The sequence below is a fragment of the Chiloscyllium plagiosum genome, chromosome 29, assembly GCF_004010195.1.
Source record: "Chiloscyllium plagiosum isolate BGI_BamShark_2017 chromosome 29, ASM401019v2, whole genome shotgun sequence".
In the NCBI taxonomy this organism is placed as follows: Eukaryota; Metazoa; Chordata; class Chondrichthyes; order Orectolobiformes; family Hemiscylliidae; genus Chiloscyllium; species Chiloscyllium plagiosum.
This window is the reverse complement of record NC_057738.1, coordinates 21,849,101-21,863,911: the sequence shown is the minus strand read 5'-3', so window position 1 is coordinate 21,863,911 and position 14,811 is coordinate 21,849,101. Positions and strand designations below refer to the sequence as shown.

General features: G+C 38.1%; 1 protein-coding gene across 3 annotated transcripts in view; it reads right to left on the bottom strand.

Annotated features, from left to right (window-relative positions):
* col6a4a (collagen, type VI, alpha 4a) overlaps positions 1 to 14,811 on the bottom strand; it is a 155,193-nt gene that overhangs the window by 32,101 nt on the left and 108,281 nt on the right. For 2 of the 3 annotated variants that reach the window (XM_043719260.1, XM_043719262.1), the window contains exons 27-33: positions 10,507 to 10,542; positions 10,330 to 10,392; positions 6,690 to 6,752; positions 3,486 to 3,521; positions 3,354 to 3,390; positions 1,203 to 1,217; positions 591 to 1,084 (exon numbers count right to left, since the gene is read on the bottom strand). In XM_043719260.1, the coding sequence (XP_043575195.1) occupies positions 591 to 1,084; positions 1,203 to 1,217; positions 3,354 to 3,390; positions 3,486 to 3,521; positions 6,690 to 6,752; positions 10,330 to 10,392; positions 10,507 to 10,542 (744 nt within the window). Of the gene's footprint in view, positions 1 to 43; positions 1,085 to 1,202; positions 1,218 to 3,353; positions 3,391 to 3,485; positions 3,522 to 6,689; positions 6,753 to 10,329; positions 10,393 to 10,506; positions 10,543 to 14,811 lie in introns of those variants that run through there. The other variant, XM_043719263.1, reaches the window with a different exon arrangement.

The following is a 14,811-nucleotide window of genomic DNA, read 5'->3' as shown; positions in this document are numbered from 1 at the left end:
ATGGCCAATGAGGGCCACTTCCTGTGCAGATGCAATTCTGAGGTCACTGGGAGGAAGTCAAGGATGGAGGGGAAGCCCTGCAGGTTAGCCTGCACACAGGCATTGTGTGGGAAAAGGGAGAGCCCCTTTGTCATTGGGCTCCTTTCCTGATTGTGAGCACACTCCTTCTCCACAGGTCTGGATTATGTGCTCTTTACCACCCTGGCTTTTCCAATCTGACTGTGTCCCCACCAGTCACTGCTGCGATACCACCACATATACCTGGCACGAGGCTGCTGGGACTTAGAAGCGTGGATTATGTATAGTCCCAGCTGTCCTATCACCTTGAGTGACAGTGCTGGGACTACTGGCCAATCTGACATCCACCAGAGTGAGGAGAATATGCCCCACCTCCAGCCAACTAATGCTTCATGGAGCTGCCAGATTTAACTTGTGGTGCCACCCAAGAAACATTGCCATAAAATTATGTCCCTATTCTTGTTTATAATTCTGATTCTAACTCATCTTACATTCTGCCGAACAATTTTTTACATTTTCAAAGCAGCAAAGTGTGTGTTAAAAGCATATGTGTATATAATAATTTTACTCACCGGAAAAGCTTGTTCTACCTCTGGGATGTTCTTAAACGAAATGATAACTGGAGTGATGCCGAAAGCACTGAGCTGAGAGGCAGCTGCAGGTAAGACCTCAGTGTCTTGTGATCCTCCGTTCGTGATAAAGACAGCTATTTTCTTCACAAGGACGCCGTTTCGTACTCGTTTAAATGTATTGCTTGCAACAAATTCCATGGCATTGCCAATATTCCGTCTGTCATTTGATCTTTCGTGTGCCAGTGCATCTAATTCTTTCAGCAGTAACTGTTTCTTCTTAAAGGCAGAAAATCGAATGAAAGGCTTTGCTACATTACTGTAAGTCAGCACTGCGACACGAGCCCCAGTGGGACAGTTGCTTTCAGCGATGTTAATATCCTCGACAAAATTATTTACAATGGTCTTCATCCGTTTAAATATTGCTGGTGTAACATCTGCGGACATGTCCAGAGCAAATGCCAACTCTGTGGGGTATGCCGGGCATTCTCCTCTTCCTGGAACAACGCAGAGAAGCAAAACCTTTATAAGTGTCATGTATTCAAACAAGCAAGGGTCAGAATTCAAAGAATTGGCAAATGTTTTAATTTGCAAAGCTCTACAGTGATTACTTACTTTGTGAACAACAAGCTAAAGAAGAAAAGAAAAGTGAAATTTTTATTATTACCTGTTCATTTAAACCACTAAAATAATCAATCGGCTAACAATTGGTATCTAAAAAAACATTTTACATATGCAAAAACAGAAGTTGCTGGAAAAGCTCAGCAAGTCTGGCAGCACTACTGAAGAAACATCAGAGTTAATGTTTCAGGGTCTAGTGACCCATCCACAGAACAGCAACATCGGCTTTTGTTTCGGATTTACAGCATCTGCAATTCTTTTGGTTTTTGCAGTTTACAAATGGTTATGTAGCTTAATTTAACCTAAATATGCGAGAATGCAAAGTCTCAGGAAGGTTTTAGTTATGCTACCATGAAGGATATTTTTTGGTTTACAAAGCTGAGATTGGATAGTCCATCATCTTACGAAGAGTATTTCAGTCTTTTTGAAAAGTGGTGGGATTGAACACTTCAATCAATTATTAGTATTGAGGTTGATGAGGAGGAAGGGCTGGTAGACACAATGGTACAAACTGGAAGGTTGCTTGAGTTTAGCTTCGAGGTTGCCATTCCTTTATGTTTGTTTTCGTTGTATTTCATCAGTTTATCGTCGAGTATTTTGAGAAAATGTGATGCAAAGGCAAGTTATCTACTTTCTGGATATAAAAACAAACCCCAAATTGCATTTCAAACTTGATTTGATCTATTGATCACTGACAACAGTCCACAAAATGTAGTATTTTCTCCTTATTAAAGGAGATGCTGTAGAAAGCATGCAATTTGAAGAGAAAGCTTCAGCTTTTTTCATGTGTTTCAACATTTTGATGGCTTCTTCTCTTCTCTGATTCTTTGACTCCACAATAGCAAAGAGAGTCATGCCCAAAGGTCCTTCGTTAGTTTTGCTGGTTAAAACATTCAATATCTAAATCACAAAGTCTGGGAGATCACAGGAATCCATATCTGTGTTAAATTGATTTCTACTGGATAGGTAGAGATGCAGCAATTAGCTTTGGTGCTTAATTTGGAATTAGATGGTGACTGAAGTGTTCACAGGAAACAAAATCTGTCTGCAAGCTAAATGTTTCTACTCACTTAATAATCTGCTCATTTTTCAGCAAACCCCAAATGAGCCAGCTAGGTCCAACTTCTACATTAGGATATTAATTACAAATTATAATACCTTGTGAAAGTATAGAATGTTGATCACTGAGTTATTTTACAACTGCTTCTGTTTCTGACCTAACAATAAACCCGTTTGTATAAAATTCCTTGACACGATTTTGTGACATTATCCATTAAAACTGAGGTAACACCCAGTGTAATAACTGTTAGAGAGAATACAATTGCCATCATATGTAACCCCCTTATGAACTCTCTCCAACAGCGTACACATACAGAAACAAAAAGACAAAAAGGTCATTGGAGATATCATTGGAGTGAGAAAACTAGGGAAGCAGTTAAATGGTTCCGATCCACAGGGTTTGCATAAATAATCTCTTTGCTTTCCTAGATTTTCTGTTCTTTGCAATTCTTCACAGAAGAGAAGTCATTATTATGTTTAAGAAACTACAAAGTTTCTTAGATACTTGTTAACAGCCATAACTTAGAGTGACTGGTGAGCGAAAATAATTTTCTTCAGATTTTACATTTTTTTAACTGGAAGGAAAACCACATTATATGTCTTTTACAGCAGTCCAAAAGCTTCTGCCAGTATTATACACTCACAAGCTGCTCAGCTCAACAAAAGTCAGTTGTCATTACACTGATGGCCTTCGTCATTCCTAATTAGTCACAACTCCATGTATTAACCAGCAATCTGTTGCTGGTGTGCTCTCAATTTGCACACACACCCTGGTGCTGGCCCAACTACAAACAGACTCCCCCACTGCTTGACCAAAGCAGTAGTGTGAACATAATTTACAATAAACTTCAATAATTTGCTTTTTAAAAGTGTAGTCAATCCTTCCTTTAATTTTCGAACAGTCCATTTACTATTTCAGTCCACACTCGCAAATAAAATAAAATTATACTGTCTTTACAATGTAAAGAAATATAATTTGGTTTCACATTCCCATGAAAACCTTCAAATACAATATCTTTCTCAAGTTTTCCAAATTTATTGTGAGACTGGAGCTTAAAACACTGAGAAGAAGTAAATGTTACTTACGACAGCTCTCTCGTATATACGCAATAAGGCCACAAGACTGCAAGGAAAATGAGATGGCTAAAATTTAAAAACAAACTTTAGAGAAAAAACCTTAAATTTGATACACAGTTATCTTTTACATATATAGCTTACCGTTTCCAGTGCACGACCTTGTGGTCCTTGCTGGCCCTGAAATACAGAAAGAATAAATCTAGTTCAAAAATAAAAATTTTTCAGTGTTATTAATGTTGTCTCCCTTTTTCTCTTGAAACTATTGTCATTTTTTTCATAATATTGTGTCATGACCACCTGTGGTGAACTCTTTTTTTTAAACAAGTTCAATGAGCAGAAGGAGAAAGTGAGGACTGCAGATGCTGAAGATTAGAGTCGAGAGCGTGGTGCTGGAAAAGCACAGCAGGTCAGGCAGCATCCGAGGAGCAGGAGAATCGACATTTCGGGCATAAGTCCTTCATCAGGAATAATAAGAAACGTTGACTCTCCTGCTCCTTGAATGCTGACTGACCTGTTGTGTTTTTCCAGCAACACAATCTCAACTCATTGAGTACAATGAACATAACAACTGAATCTGGTCTTAACTTCACCTAGTATCTATAGTTTCATGGGAATCACTAGAATGTAAGCAAGAGCAGATATTTGGGTATCGATAAAATGTGCAGCTGGACAAAGGTCAACAGGTCAAGCAGCATCAGAGGAGCAGGAGAGTCAATCTTTCAGACAGGCCCTCGATCAGGATTTTTTTCGCTTCTTAACGCAGTGAGATAGAAGTATTCCTACTAGTGCCTCAGCCGAGAACATCTAAGTCGCAAAATCCAATTATTACTAAATCTTGAACATTTATTGGATGTATGACTCAATTATTCACTCAGTAAACTTACTGAGCCATAGGAAGTGCAATTAAAATTGACTTAAACATAAATGTTCTTTTTTTTAAATAAGTGCACAGAGGCCGACATCCCATCACTCAGTTGCCCCTCATTTACATGCGCATAGTACACTGGTTGTGGTCAGCTGGCTTGGAGTCAGTCCCTGAAGGACAGGAGACTTTGAATCCTGTTTATATCTGTCAGCTAGAACGCCCTGATTTGTCCAGGTTAGCAACACCAATCAAGGATCTCATAATCAACAAGATCCACCTGGATCCAATCACTATACCCTTACATGCTATTTTCTTTCAAAGCAAATGTTAAATAAAGTGTTTAGATTGAGGAATATTGGAACTGGAATAGGCCATGTAGATCCTCAAGCCTGTTCTGTCATTTAATGTTACCATGGATGATGTATATCCTAATTCAATGTATCTGCATTGGCTTCACTGCTCTTGATCCTCTTGGCATTTCATTAACATCAGGTTCAAAATTATTAATTGAATTAGCGTTGACTACTTTATGCTAGAGGGAATTCGACACTTCAACAACGGTTTGGCTTATCTCTGATAGTAAGGCCACTTCCTCTTGTTTGCACATCAGTTTCTATCTATTCACACAATTAATTCTTTGAACCCAGTCTATCTAATTTAACGCTTGAAAAGTATAGGTAACTGTAATATAGATGATTCCAGGTTTTTGATCTCCATGATATAAGCTTCACAGCGTTTACTAAACTTCAAAATATAAGTTATAAATACATATCTGAAATAGTCGTGAACCTGAGATGCTTCTCTCACTCAGGTACTCCAATCAATTTACTTACAAAGTGTATTTCCTTCTCTGGCTATTCCTTTATCTACGTGGGCTAACTGTTGGCTCATGGCATTACTTGGGTTGGAACGTTTTGCTTGGCAGCCTGACTATGTTGATGAGTTAAGTCTCAGTGAGCAACCTCAGGAATATAATCTCGGGGAAGAGATCGAACAACCAGGATGTGAGCAGTTCTTGAGGTGGTTGCTGATGGATTGACTTTCGAAGCACTTTCAAAGCTAGATCTTCAAGAGTGAAGAATTGGCATCCCTTTTAAAGCAGGCAACATTTTAATGAGATTTGGTGGTCCACAATGTCATTTTTAATGATCAGATTGCTGAGGAATCTGTGCGATCCGCATTGAAGTATCTGTGGCTTTTTGTATACCGTGGGGTTTCGTTCACAGTTTATCTATCAACTCATATTTAGCTCACATTAATTCTGGATGTGAGAGTTTAAATTGTAACGTAACTTGTTTTAATCTACTAGTGTGTATAGTGAAATTTGTTGAAAATGATAAATCATCTGTATTTATCCTCTTAGTATGTACCCGGGATCTCAAAATTTCTCTATGTAAAACAAAAAGTTATTGGTCTCTAACCAGATCAAAACATAATTTTGGTGCCTTATCCAGGGCCATAGTAAATGGGAGGCCACATGTCCTTCACAAGATGGGTGCGCTACAGACTAAGCTGGAAGCATCTTATAAGACAGTACCCGCCTCTCCAAAAGCAGCAGCAACCAGACCAGTGTCACTGTCACCCAGTTTAGGAATTATTTTTACTTCATAAATGCCCTTCAGTATTCAGCAAGGCCTTTTCTAATACCAATATCTGGAGGTGTAAAATGTTGATGAACCGAAAATCTCGGCACAACAAATAAAGCGAAACAGTAGACAGAAAGTAACATTTCTCAATGCAACCGATATTGCGTCTAACAGACCAAAGAGGAGGGCTACTATCAAACTTTCAAAATGTAGATTATTTAGTTTTGCAGCTAGATTGAACTTGTGATGAGTATGGGAAATGGGGGCCAGTTGCCTCAGTTGCCTGGACAGATTGCATGTGATTCAGAATAAAAACTCATACTATTGGTATAAGTCCTATTTCTGCTAAGGTACACTCAGCACTTGCCTCCTCACCCTGGACTGAGACCGGAAGGTAATGCCAACTACTGATGACAAAAAAGTTGCTAAGAAAACAGTTCATGCTGAAGCGTCAAAAGACCTGTACCAAAAGCTGAATCAAGGACCTGTATTTGAACAGAACATGAGTGAAATACTAGAAGTAATTTTGGCATTATTACTGACATTGGTCTTTATAAATGTTTTGATTTATGTGCTTAAGTTGCTGAAAAAACAAAACCACAGAGAAAGAATAACAATCAAAAATCAATGTTATGACTTAATTGAATTGAATTGAATTGAATTCATTGTCCCACATACTGAGGCACAGTGAAAAGCTTTGTCTTGCAAACAATACAGGCAGATCACAGAGTTAAGTAGCATAGATAAGTAAATAATAGTACTTAGAATGGTACTAAGGACTCTTATTACAGGTGAAGCACATCTCATTTGATGTGTTGTGGCACTAACCAGAACTCAGTTTGCACGTTGATGACTATTGTGATTGGTCTGCTCATTTTGTAGAACGTATCTTACCATTTCTCCAGGATGTCCAACTGAGCCTGGCTCACCAGGATCACCAAGAGGGCCAGCGTTACCCTGATATTACAAAAACATCACATTATTTCACTTGAAACTTCATCAGCAATAAATACCAGCGATAATTATTTTAAAAATCTACAATTAAACATCAGTTGTGACTATAACTTACTAATGCACTTCATTTTAAAATTGACAAATATTCCTTAAGTATTTTATAAATCTGTGACGTGGGATATGAATGAGGTTGCAGGAATAGCCAGTGAATTAATTTCTTTCTACTGAAGTTGCAGTCCAAAATATTTATAAAAACATTGGAAGTTCAATTTTAAAAATCACATTTGGAAGTGGTCATCTGAGACCCATGATGCCTAGTTGAAACTTCCTTCCTTTACATTGAGCAGTTCAGCAAAGAATTGCAGTGATGTGTAACTTTTTCTCTTTAACACTAGCAGCAATTTAATAAAAAAACATTGATAACAATTGCCGAAGTCCAAGATTTAGAATAAATAGAGAGCAGGGAGTTTATTTTAGCTTATTCATCCAGGCCAAACAATTCAGTCTTGCCAACATCACATCTGTCGCATAAGTAAATGCATGTGAATTTTTTATTTCCATTGCTGTTTCCAGAAGACTAATTTAAATATCAATTACATTTCTCATGAAAGAATCTTTCTGAAATCAGTTATAAATTGATCTTTCAGTACTGTAGTATGTGTCTCTTTGTCAAACTCGCTTAAGTTGTTTTGAACTTACTTATACCTTTCAAACCCTAACCTATCACCATCGCCTCCAAGTTATGTTCTGCTGATTTAGCAACAGAATTCAGCATTCAATTAGCTTTGCACGTTCCTGCTTGACAATGATTATATTTATTGGAACCAATGTGAACTGGGATAGTCTGGTAGTGGCTGGTTGCATGTTATTGTTTTTTGGAGGGGTAGTTGTGGTTGGGTATTAGGGGGCAGTGTACAGACATGAAACCTGGGAGAATGAGTTGCCTCTAGGCCCTGCTGAATTTAACAGTACAACCTGATTGCTATTTTCTGGGTGACAGCCTGCCAGATTAACAGGCTACTGTCTGACAGGCTATGTTACATTTGATGTGTGTTTAACAGCTGCTACTGACTGCACACAAAGGAACTTTGAGCAGAGGTAGCGGTTACACAACTAAGGCAAGCCAACTAATACACTTGCAGGTCTTCAAACAGCCCACTTTTCCTGCATGTCATTTTCAGTTACAGATTATCCAAGTTATCAATTACATACATGGTCAATAATAAACATGTGTATCCATGAATACAACTGTAGGTTAATTCTGGATAGTTCCACTTCAGCCAGTCTCTGCATGTGCATTTCAGACATTAGTTCTAAATTGTGCAATTCCCATAATGGTCCATGTGTGCTTTGTATTTGGATGTTCATCTGGAATCTTCTTATTCCCAGGATGATGATCCATCTCAGAGGAATGTCGTGCCAAGTTGAGTGCTGTTGCCATGGGAACTGTTGCTGCGGATCTATTTCTGTTGCTACAGAATGATTGATGTGGAATTGGTGGGCATTTTGTCCTCTGTTTAGGTGATGGGATCAGATCTCTCTGGTCAGCTGTATGCAGTGAAGGCACAGCTTATCTAGTCATGTCTAGGTGTTTGCAGTTGTGATCATGTATCTGGTCATTCATGTTCACCATGCACAAGTAAAGTAGCAACTGCTCCATACAAGTGTCAGGCTGTCACACAGGCTTTTGATGAGAGTGTTGAGCATTTGCACTCTGGTTCTCCAATCATCAGCTTTGGCAATGACTTGGCAGCTTTATCAAAGTGAAATTCAGCTTTCTGTAATCTTATGTTGATTTATCACACAAACCTATTTCAACTACAGTAATTTTTCTCACTTTTGGAAGAGCAGTGACATGACATTAGTCTTTGGACTGTACTATTTTCCATGTTTTCAGCAGGTAAAATTCTTGACTTAGTCTGAGGTGGATTTGTCCAATTTCTTTATGATACATTTAGTGATTTTCACTGCCATCTCAGTATTTCCGTTCAACTAGCTATAGTGTTGAAATGATATATGTTGTTGAATTTCCCAATGTTTTATGAATCGACTAAATTTCTCACTTTCACTGATGGACATTGATATCAGCTGGTGTAACTCCCAAATAGTAGTTGACAGTAACAAGAGTGAAGATGTCTACTTCAAGCATCATCTGTGTTTTGTCTGGACTATCATGTGCCGTAAAATGCTCCTTAGCTTGCTTAGTTCATAACAAGCACTGAACTGGCTGATGTACGGCTAGTAGAGAAATCCCCTGTCATCCACAGACTGCAATACCTTGATGGCTTGCATGGATGCACTTCAGCATCTCTTTTCTCATTTCCTTAAAGGTAATGATATATTTTTTCCTTTGTACAGGATGCCACTTTAGGCTATTATTTCATGTCTGTGCCCAATATTCTATTAGAACACAAATATGTCGCTGAGGCTCTCAGGTCATTCTTTTGACTTGTTTCTGGCAGCATGTGGGACAGTTGCAACTTGTTGCTTAGTTTGATTTGAGAAAATAGCTATCTTTCAGATTTGATATCTCTGCTGGGTCAATAATTTCCACAGTATGTCAAGCTTTGCTTCCCATTGAATCTGGAATTTTCCACATTTTGTCTTAGCATTTGTAAATGTGTTCAGAGGGAATCACACACTCAACAATGTTCATCTGTTTCTCTTATTTGTATACCATGTCTGGACGATACATCTACAGAAGAAGTAACATTGTTTGCAGACTTGGAGCAGATAGAAGTGGTTTGATGAAGATACTTTGAAGTTTGAATGCTTTGTGGTCACACTGCATGGTCACTTTATCTTTTCAAGTAAATGTTAATTAAAGTGCTCTCAAGAAAAGGTCACAGCCAGGGGTTTTTTCTCTGTCAGTTTGGCTTCTGTTAATGCCCTGGATCCAAATGCAACTGGTTGTCTTTGCTGCACAGAGTTTCTCCAAACCATGTCTCACCGGCAGAACACTGCAAGGTGACTGTCATTGACACCTCAGCACTGCTGAAGTCATCACTGGTTGCTTGATTTGTTTAAAAACCACTTCTTGTTCTGGGCATCAATGCATATCCTTAGCAGTGAGCTTATCTAGATGTTCACACACTGATACTAAATTAGGCAAGAACTTGCCTAAATGGTTCACAAATCCAACAAAACCAGAGCTCCATCTTCCCCAGTGCTGCTGCGGAGTACTGAAGAGGGTGAGTCTTCTGCACCTTAGGGCTTTCGATCCTGTGGAAGGCCCACAACCGCCGTATACAGCACCTCATTGGCTCTTTCTGTAAAGAAGCAAAGCCAGGATCTTGCTAGCTCTCCAGCTGGTAGGTGAGACACCCTCTTCCTCCATTAGACACCATTCTGATGTGTAAGCTTTGCTTAAGGTGTGAGTAAACTGTGATGCAAAGAAGATTAATGGACAATGCTGATGTAAGGGGGAATCCATTAAAGTTTGTTAAGCTAGCAAGCTTTTAATCAAGTTTAGTAAAATGATATGTATAAAGCAGAACATAAAATGCCACACACAAAACTATTTTGTAATCTTTGAGACTTGAATTAAATAAATGGAGAATAATTTAAAGCAAATTCTTACCCTGCGACCTCTTACTCCTTTTGGTCCTTCATTACCAGCGACTCCAGGTTCTCCATCTTCTCCCTGAAAACCACGATAGGCAAATACAGGTAAACCATGATAATGTATGAAGATGATAATAAAGTTCATAAAATTATGTTACATTAATATTCTAACTTAATTAATTGTAATGATTACCTGTGGACCAGCATTGCCAGGATTTCCACGTGGTCCCTGAAAAATGTGATTTAAGAGCAATCATTTTAATCCAAAGATATAGATCACCATCGCTAATTCTACTAACATTGTCCTCTCGAATATTTACTGATATCTGTGTTATTCGCACCTTTATATTGAAACAATATTTAGATATGAACTATTTAATAACACAATGAGTTGTTAATGTTGATTTTCCTGAGCTTCACAGGAAAAAAACACCTACTCCTCAGTGCTCAGGAAAAAAGGACAAGTGATCAACTGTGTGGAGTTTCTTCCTCATTGACAGATCCCTGGTTCTTCATGACATCTCTGTCGGGGATGAATAAAGCTAGACTGATAAGTGCTAACGAAGTAGGCCAGTAATGTTAAAGTTGGGGTCTGGTGACTCTCTTGGTCTTCTTACATTCACGTCCCTTGTCTTGTCAGTTAGGTAGCCATTTTAAATGGTGCATGTAGAAGTCAGTTGTATCTCAGAGGGCCAGGTAATAAAGCCAATGTTAGCACAGCTCTTAGCTATCCTACATTAGATGACAGAAACCAGAAACACTGGCTCTGTGATCTTTAATCACTAAGTCTCATTTAAAGCAGCTAGACTGAGGTTTGTATCTATCTTTATAATTAATCATCTAAGGAATATTATATAAGTATCATGTACATTGTTAAATCGTACTAGTTAATCCACTTATTTTCACAATCCTTTATTCTCAATTCAGCATTAGCAGCATAGTTTTTCTAGTTTTGAATATACAACTTAACCGGTTAAGGAGAATAAGGTGCTTCTAGCAATACCCTGTCAAGGTATCCATGAATCCAGAACAGATATCTGCTCATTCACCCCACTTATTGATTATGAGTGGTAGTACTTCATTGGGTACCACATTTGCCTATGTAACAAGAGTAACCATAATTAAAAACTAATGAATTAGCTGAACAAAGCTTTGACATATCCTAAAGTTGTTATATAATTGCAATTCTTAATCTTTTCTTTGTTATGTGATGATGCATAGTCAAGGCTGATTTGGCCCTTATGCAGACTCGGTCAATCAGCACTTAATTCTAGCAAATACAGTATCTTCCAAGGCACTATTATTGATTGTTCAAGCAGTTAGTTTAATTCATTATACCTCAAGGAGCAGATCTAGCATGCAAGTTCTTAACATTCAATTTGAAACACCATTTCAGATTGGATAGTGCTGGTTGAATAAGCATTGTAAGTTTGTCTGTTCTGATAGCTTTTGTTTTCCTTATAAATGAACTAATAATAACTTTGTACACTTCCTGATCCATAAACCTCAATTCTTACCAAGCTGTCCCTAAGCTCTATAGATGTAAAGTGTTTAGAGAGAATATCCAACCAAAAGGAGCTTTACCTCTGTGGTTTTTCCACGACTTTGATTTGGAGATTAAATATTGTTAATGTAGCACCGGGTTTACACTACAGTATGAAGAATTGCCACATGGGTTCTAACAGGCTGACGTTCAGTGGACACACTATTTACAGGATACCCAGAATTTGCACTGAAGTTACAGTGGCAAATTGGGAAAACCTTGGATCAACACATATTTAACACAAATGTGCTTAAAATTATAAGGGAAGTTAGGACCTGAAAAAAAAGTTCAGTTAATCAAATAGATTGTTCAATTTACATCAACTACATATCGAAATAAACATTGACCACATTGTTTTTTTTCTCTCTTCTATTAACTGTGGAATTTATCAAACTCTTTGGTCCTCCTGTAACACCATTGTTGCTATGATAATGTTAACATGCCATTCCAAGTGTACTATATATATATATCAGCTTCCTACTCAACTATCTGTTGTATCCTTCTTCATGATATTTATTGTAACCATGCAGACACCTCTGAGATAACAGTGTCCGAGTAAAGTTATTTTAAATTGCAACCTTTCGTAAGAAGTGATCTGGTGTTTCTTGTACTTGGGGCCAGGAAGGCATAATCAAGGGCATCACTGCTCAGAAATGGCTCTCTATCCCTGAAGCATGGATTTCCCAAACTAAACTCTCATTGAATGGAAGCAGAAAGTTATAGAATCAACCGCATAGCAAAATCTATATGTACCAGGTGGATTAGCTATGGTTTATTCTAAAGTGTAGAAGGGGATATGAAATTTGCTTTGAAAATCATCCGTTTACTTAACTATTTTGTTGTCAAGTGGTTCTGAGCTCCATTAAATTAGAATTTGCAACATAACATAAGCACATTCTCCTTGAGCCTAAGTGGTTCTCACCTCTGCTAAATTAGAATTTGCAAATTTAGGTAAGCATTCTCTTTATGTCATGAACCAAAGAATCTTAATATTGAAATCCTCCATTTTAAGCAGTCACTTATCATGCTTGCAACAAATTCTTGGGCATGACTTGAACCAAGTTCTAAATCTTGTCACCTAAAGTGACCTTATGATTTTGCTAAAATAGTCCACAAATAAATTTCAGCCCCTAATTGTTAATACATTGTTGTAGATGGGCAACTCAACATTTTTGGAAGGTTACATTAGTCAGAAAGTGTGAATAGTTTTAATGCTTTATCAATTCTATGATTTAGGGCATTTATGCAAGGGTTTATTACATGGCCGTGTGTTAACCGTCTGTACAATGTTAGAATATAAAAAGCAAACTGTGTGACATGGACCAGAGAATTAGGAATTGAAGTCAGAGCACCCAATTGATGGCATTCTTAATTTTCCAGTGATTAATTTTCATGCACCACAAATTTGGATGCATCGCAAACAATGGTCCTGGGTCTCTGTCCCATATTCTCCAATCCAAGTGATAATTACACAGATTTCTGTATCAGAAACTGAGCTGAACAAAATTTAAGTTTTGTTTGAATCCTTTCCTTAAGAGCAATGCAACTCTGCCCTCTGTAGGACCTGCTAACAAATAACATCACATCAACTCCACCAAAAATTTGAACACTTGAACCTCTGAGGAAGGTTTAACCTGATTGCCCAAAACTTGGAAATGAGATTATGATGCAATACAGACAGCACCAGGTACTCCTGCTGGCATTTTAAACAATGGCAGCAGCTAGCTCATAGCATCAACACTGTTGTTGACTAGTTACATCTGCAAGGTGCCAAAATCAAGGTGGGCTAACACTAGTGAAAAACACCAGCAAATGTTTGGAAGCTGTCCTGGAAGCATTGATGGAAGAAGTATAAAAGTGGAGTAATGTTCTGTATCTGCAAATGATCAAAAGGCACTTGGTGCAACCAGCCAGTGGAGATTAATGTCAAATGTTGAGCTTCCAGGAACCGGATGCAGTGCTGCAAGAGTAACAATAACGTCACCCAAATGGTTAAGATCAGTACAAGCATTGCCAGTTGCCACATTGTACCAACTACACCATGCACCTCAGCCCTATCTCTCATCTAACAACAATTAGCACTGTTCCGAGACTCGCACATTCTTTCAAAGCTTGGTCATACTAATAATTACTTAACTATAACAGCCATATCATCCAATCAGATTTCACAACACTCACCAACACAATTCCCTCTCCCTTGTTGGAAAAGGTGGCACACAATGGAGCCAGCTGGAGGGTGTGACAATACACTTTTACCCCCACTGAGGCAATGGTGCTGAACGTTACTGGGGTGCCCAAGACTGAGGCCATGATTAGCTGAAAGCACTAATGATTATGGTACTCTCATGCCCATGCACTTTCTCACACATTCAATTTTCTCATTGACTGACATTCTCTTCCAGTTTACAAGCCGCAGATGGTAAAATAATCTCTTTTATTAACTTGGCTGGATTTCTGCACAACAACCTTACCCTTAAGTCTTTCTCCTTTGTCAGTTTACGACCTGCTGAATTTGGATCATCCATCAGTAAGGTTTCAGACAAAGTGCTTAGTGTGTTCTTGCTACATTGTTTGTTTCTCTACATATACTTCAAGCCATCTAATTTAAAAGATACCTAAAACTAGCATCAGAGAAATGTACAAGCAAGCTAAGCATTACATCTGATGAGAAAATTCATTCTCCATTTTGATGAATCCTTCTAATTTCTAACAGTTAGCAAAATGTTGTTATTTGATAAGTCAAATGATACGTTAATTGCAATTTATCAAAGATCTGCTTCTAGAAATGTTGATACTATAATGGGTTAAATATTAATCAACATTCTAATATTGGAAAACAAGGCAAAACGATAGTGTTTCATCTCTCACTGATACTCCACTGCTCAGATCAAGTAGCAGAATAGAGAGTAAATGTAGTGTTTGGAAGGATCAGGAGAGAGACATGTGGCACAACAC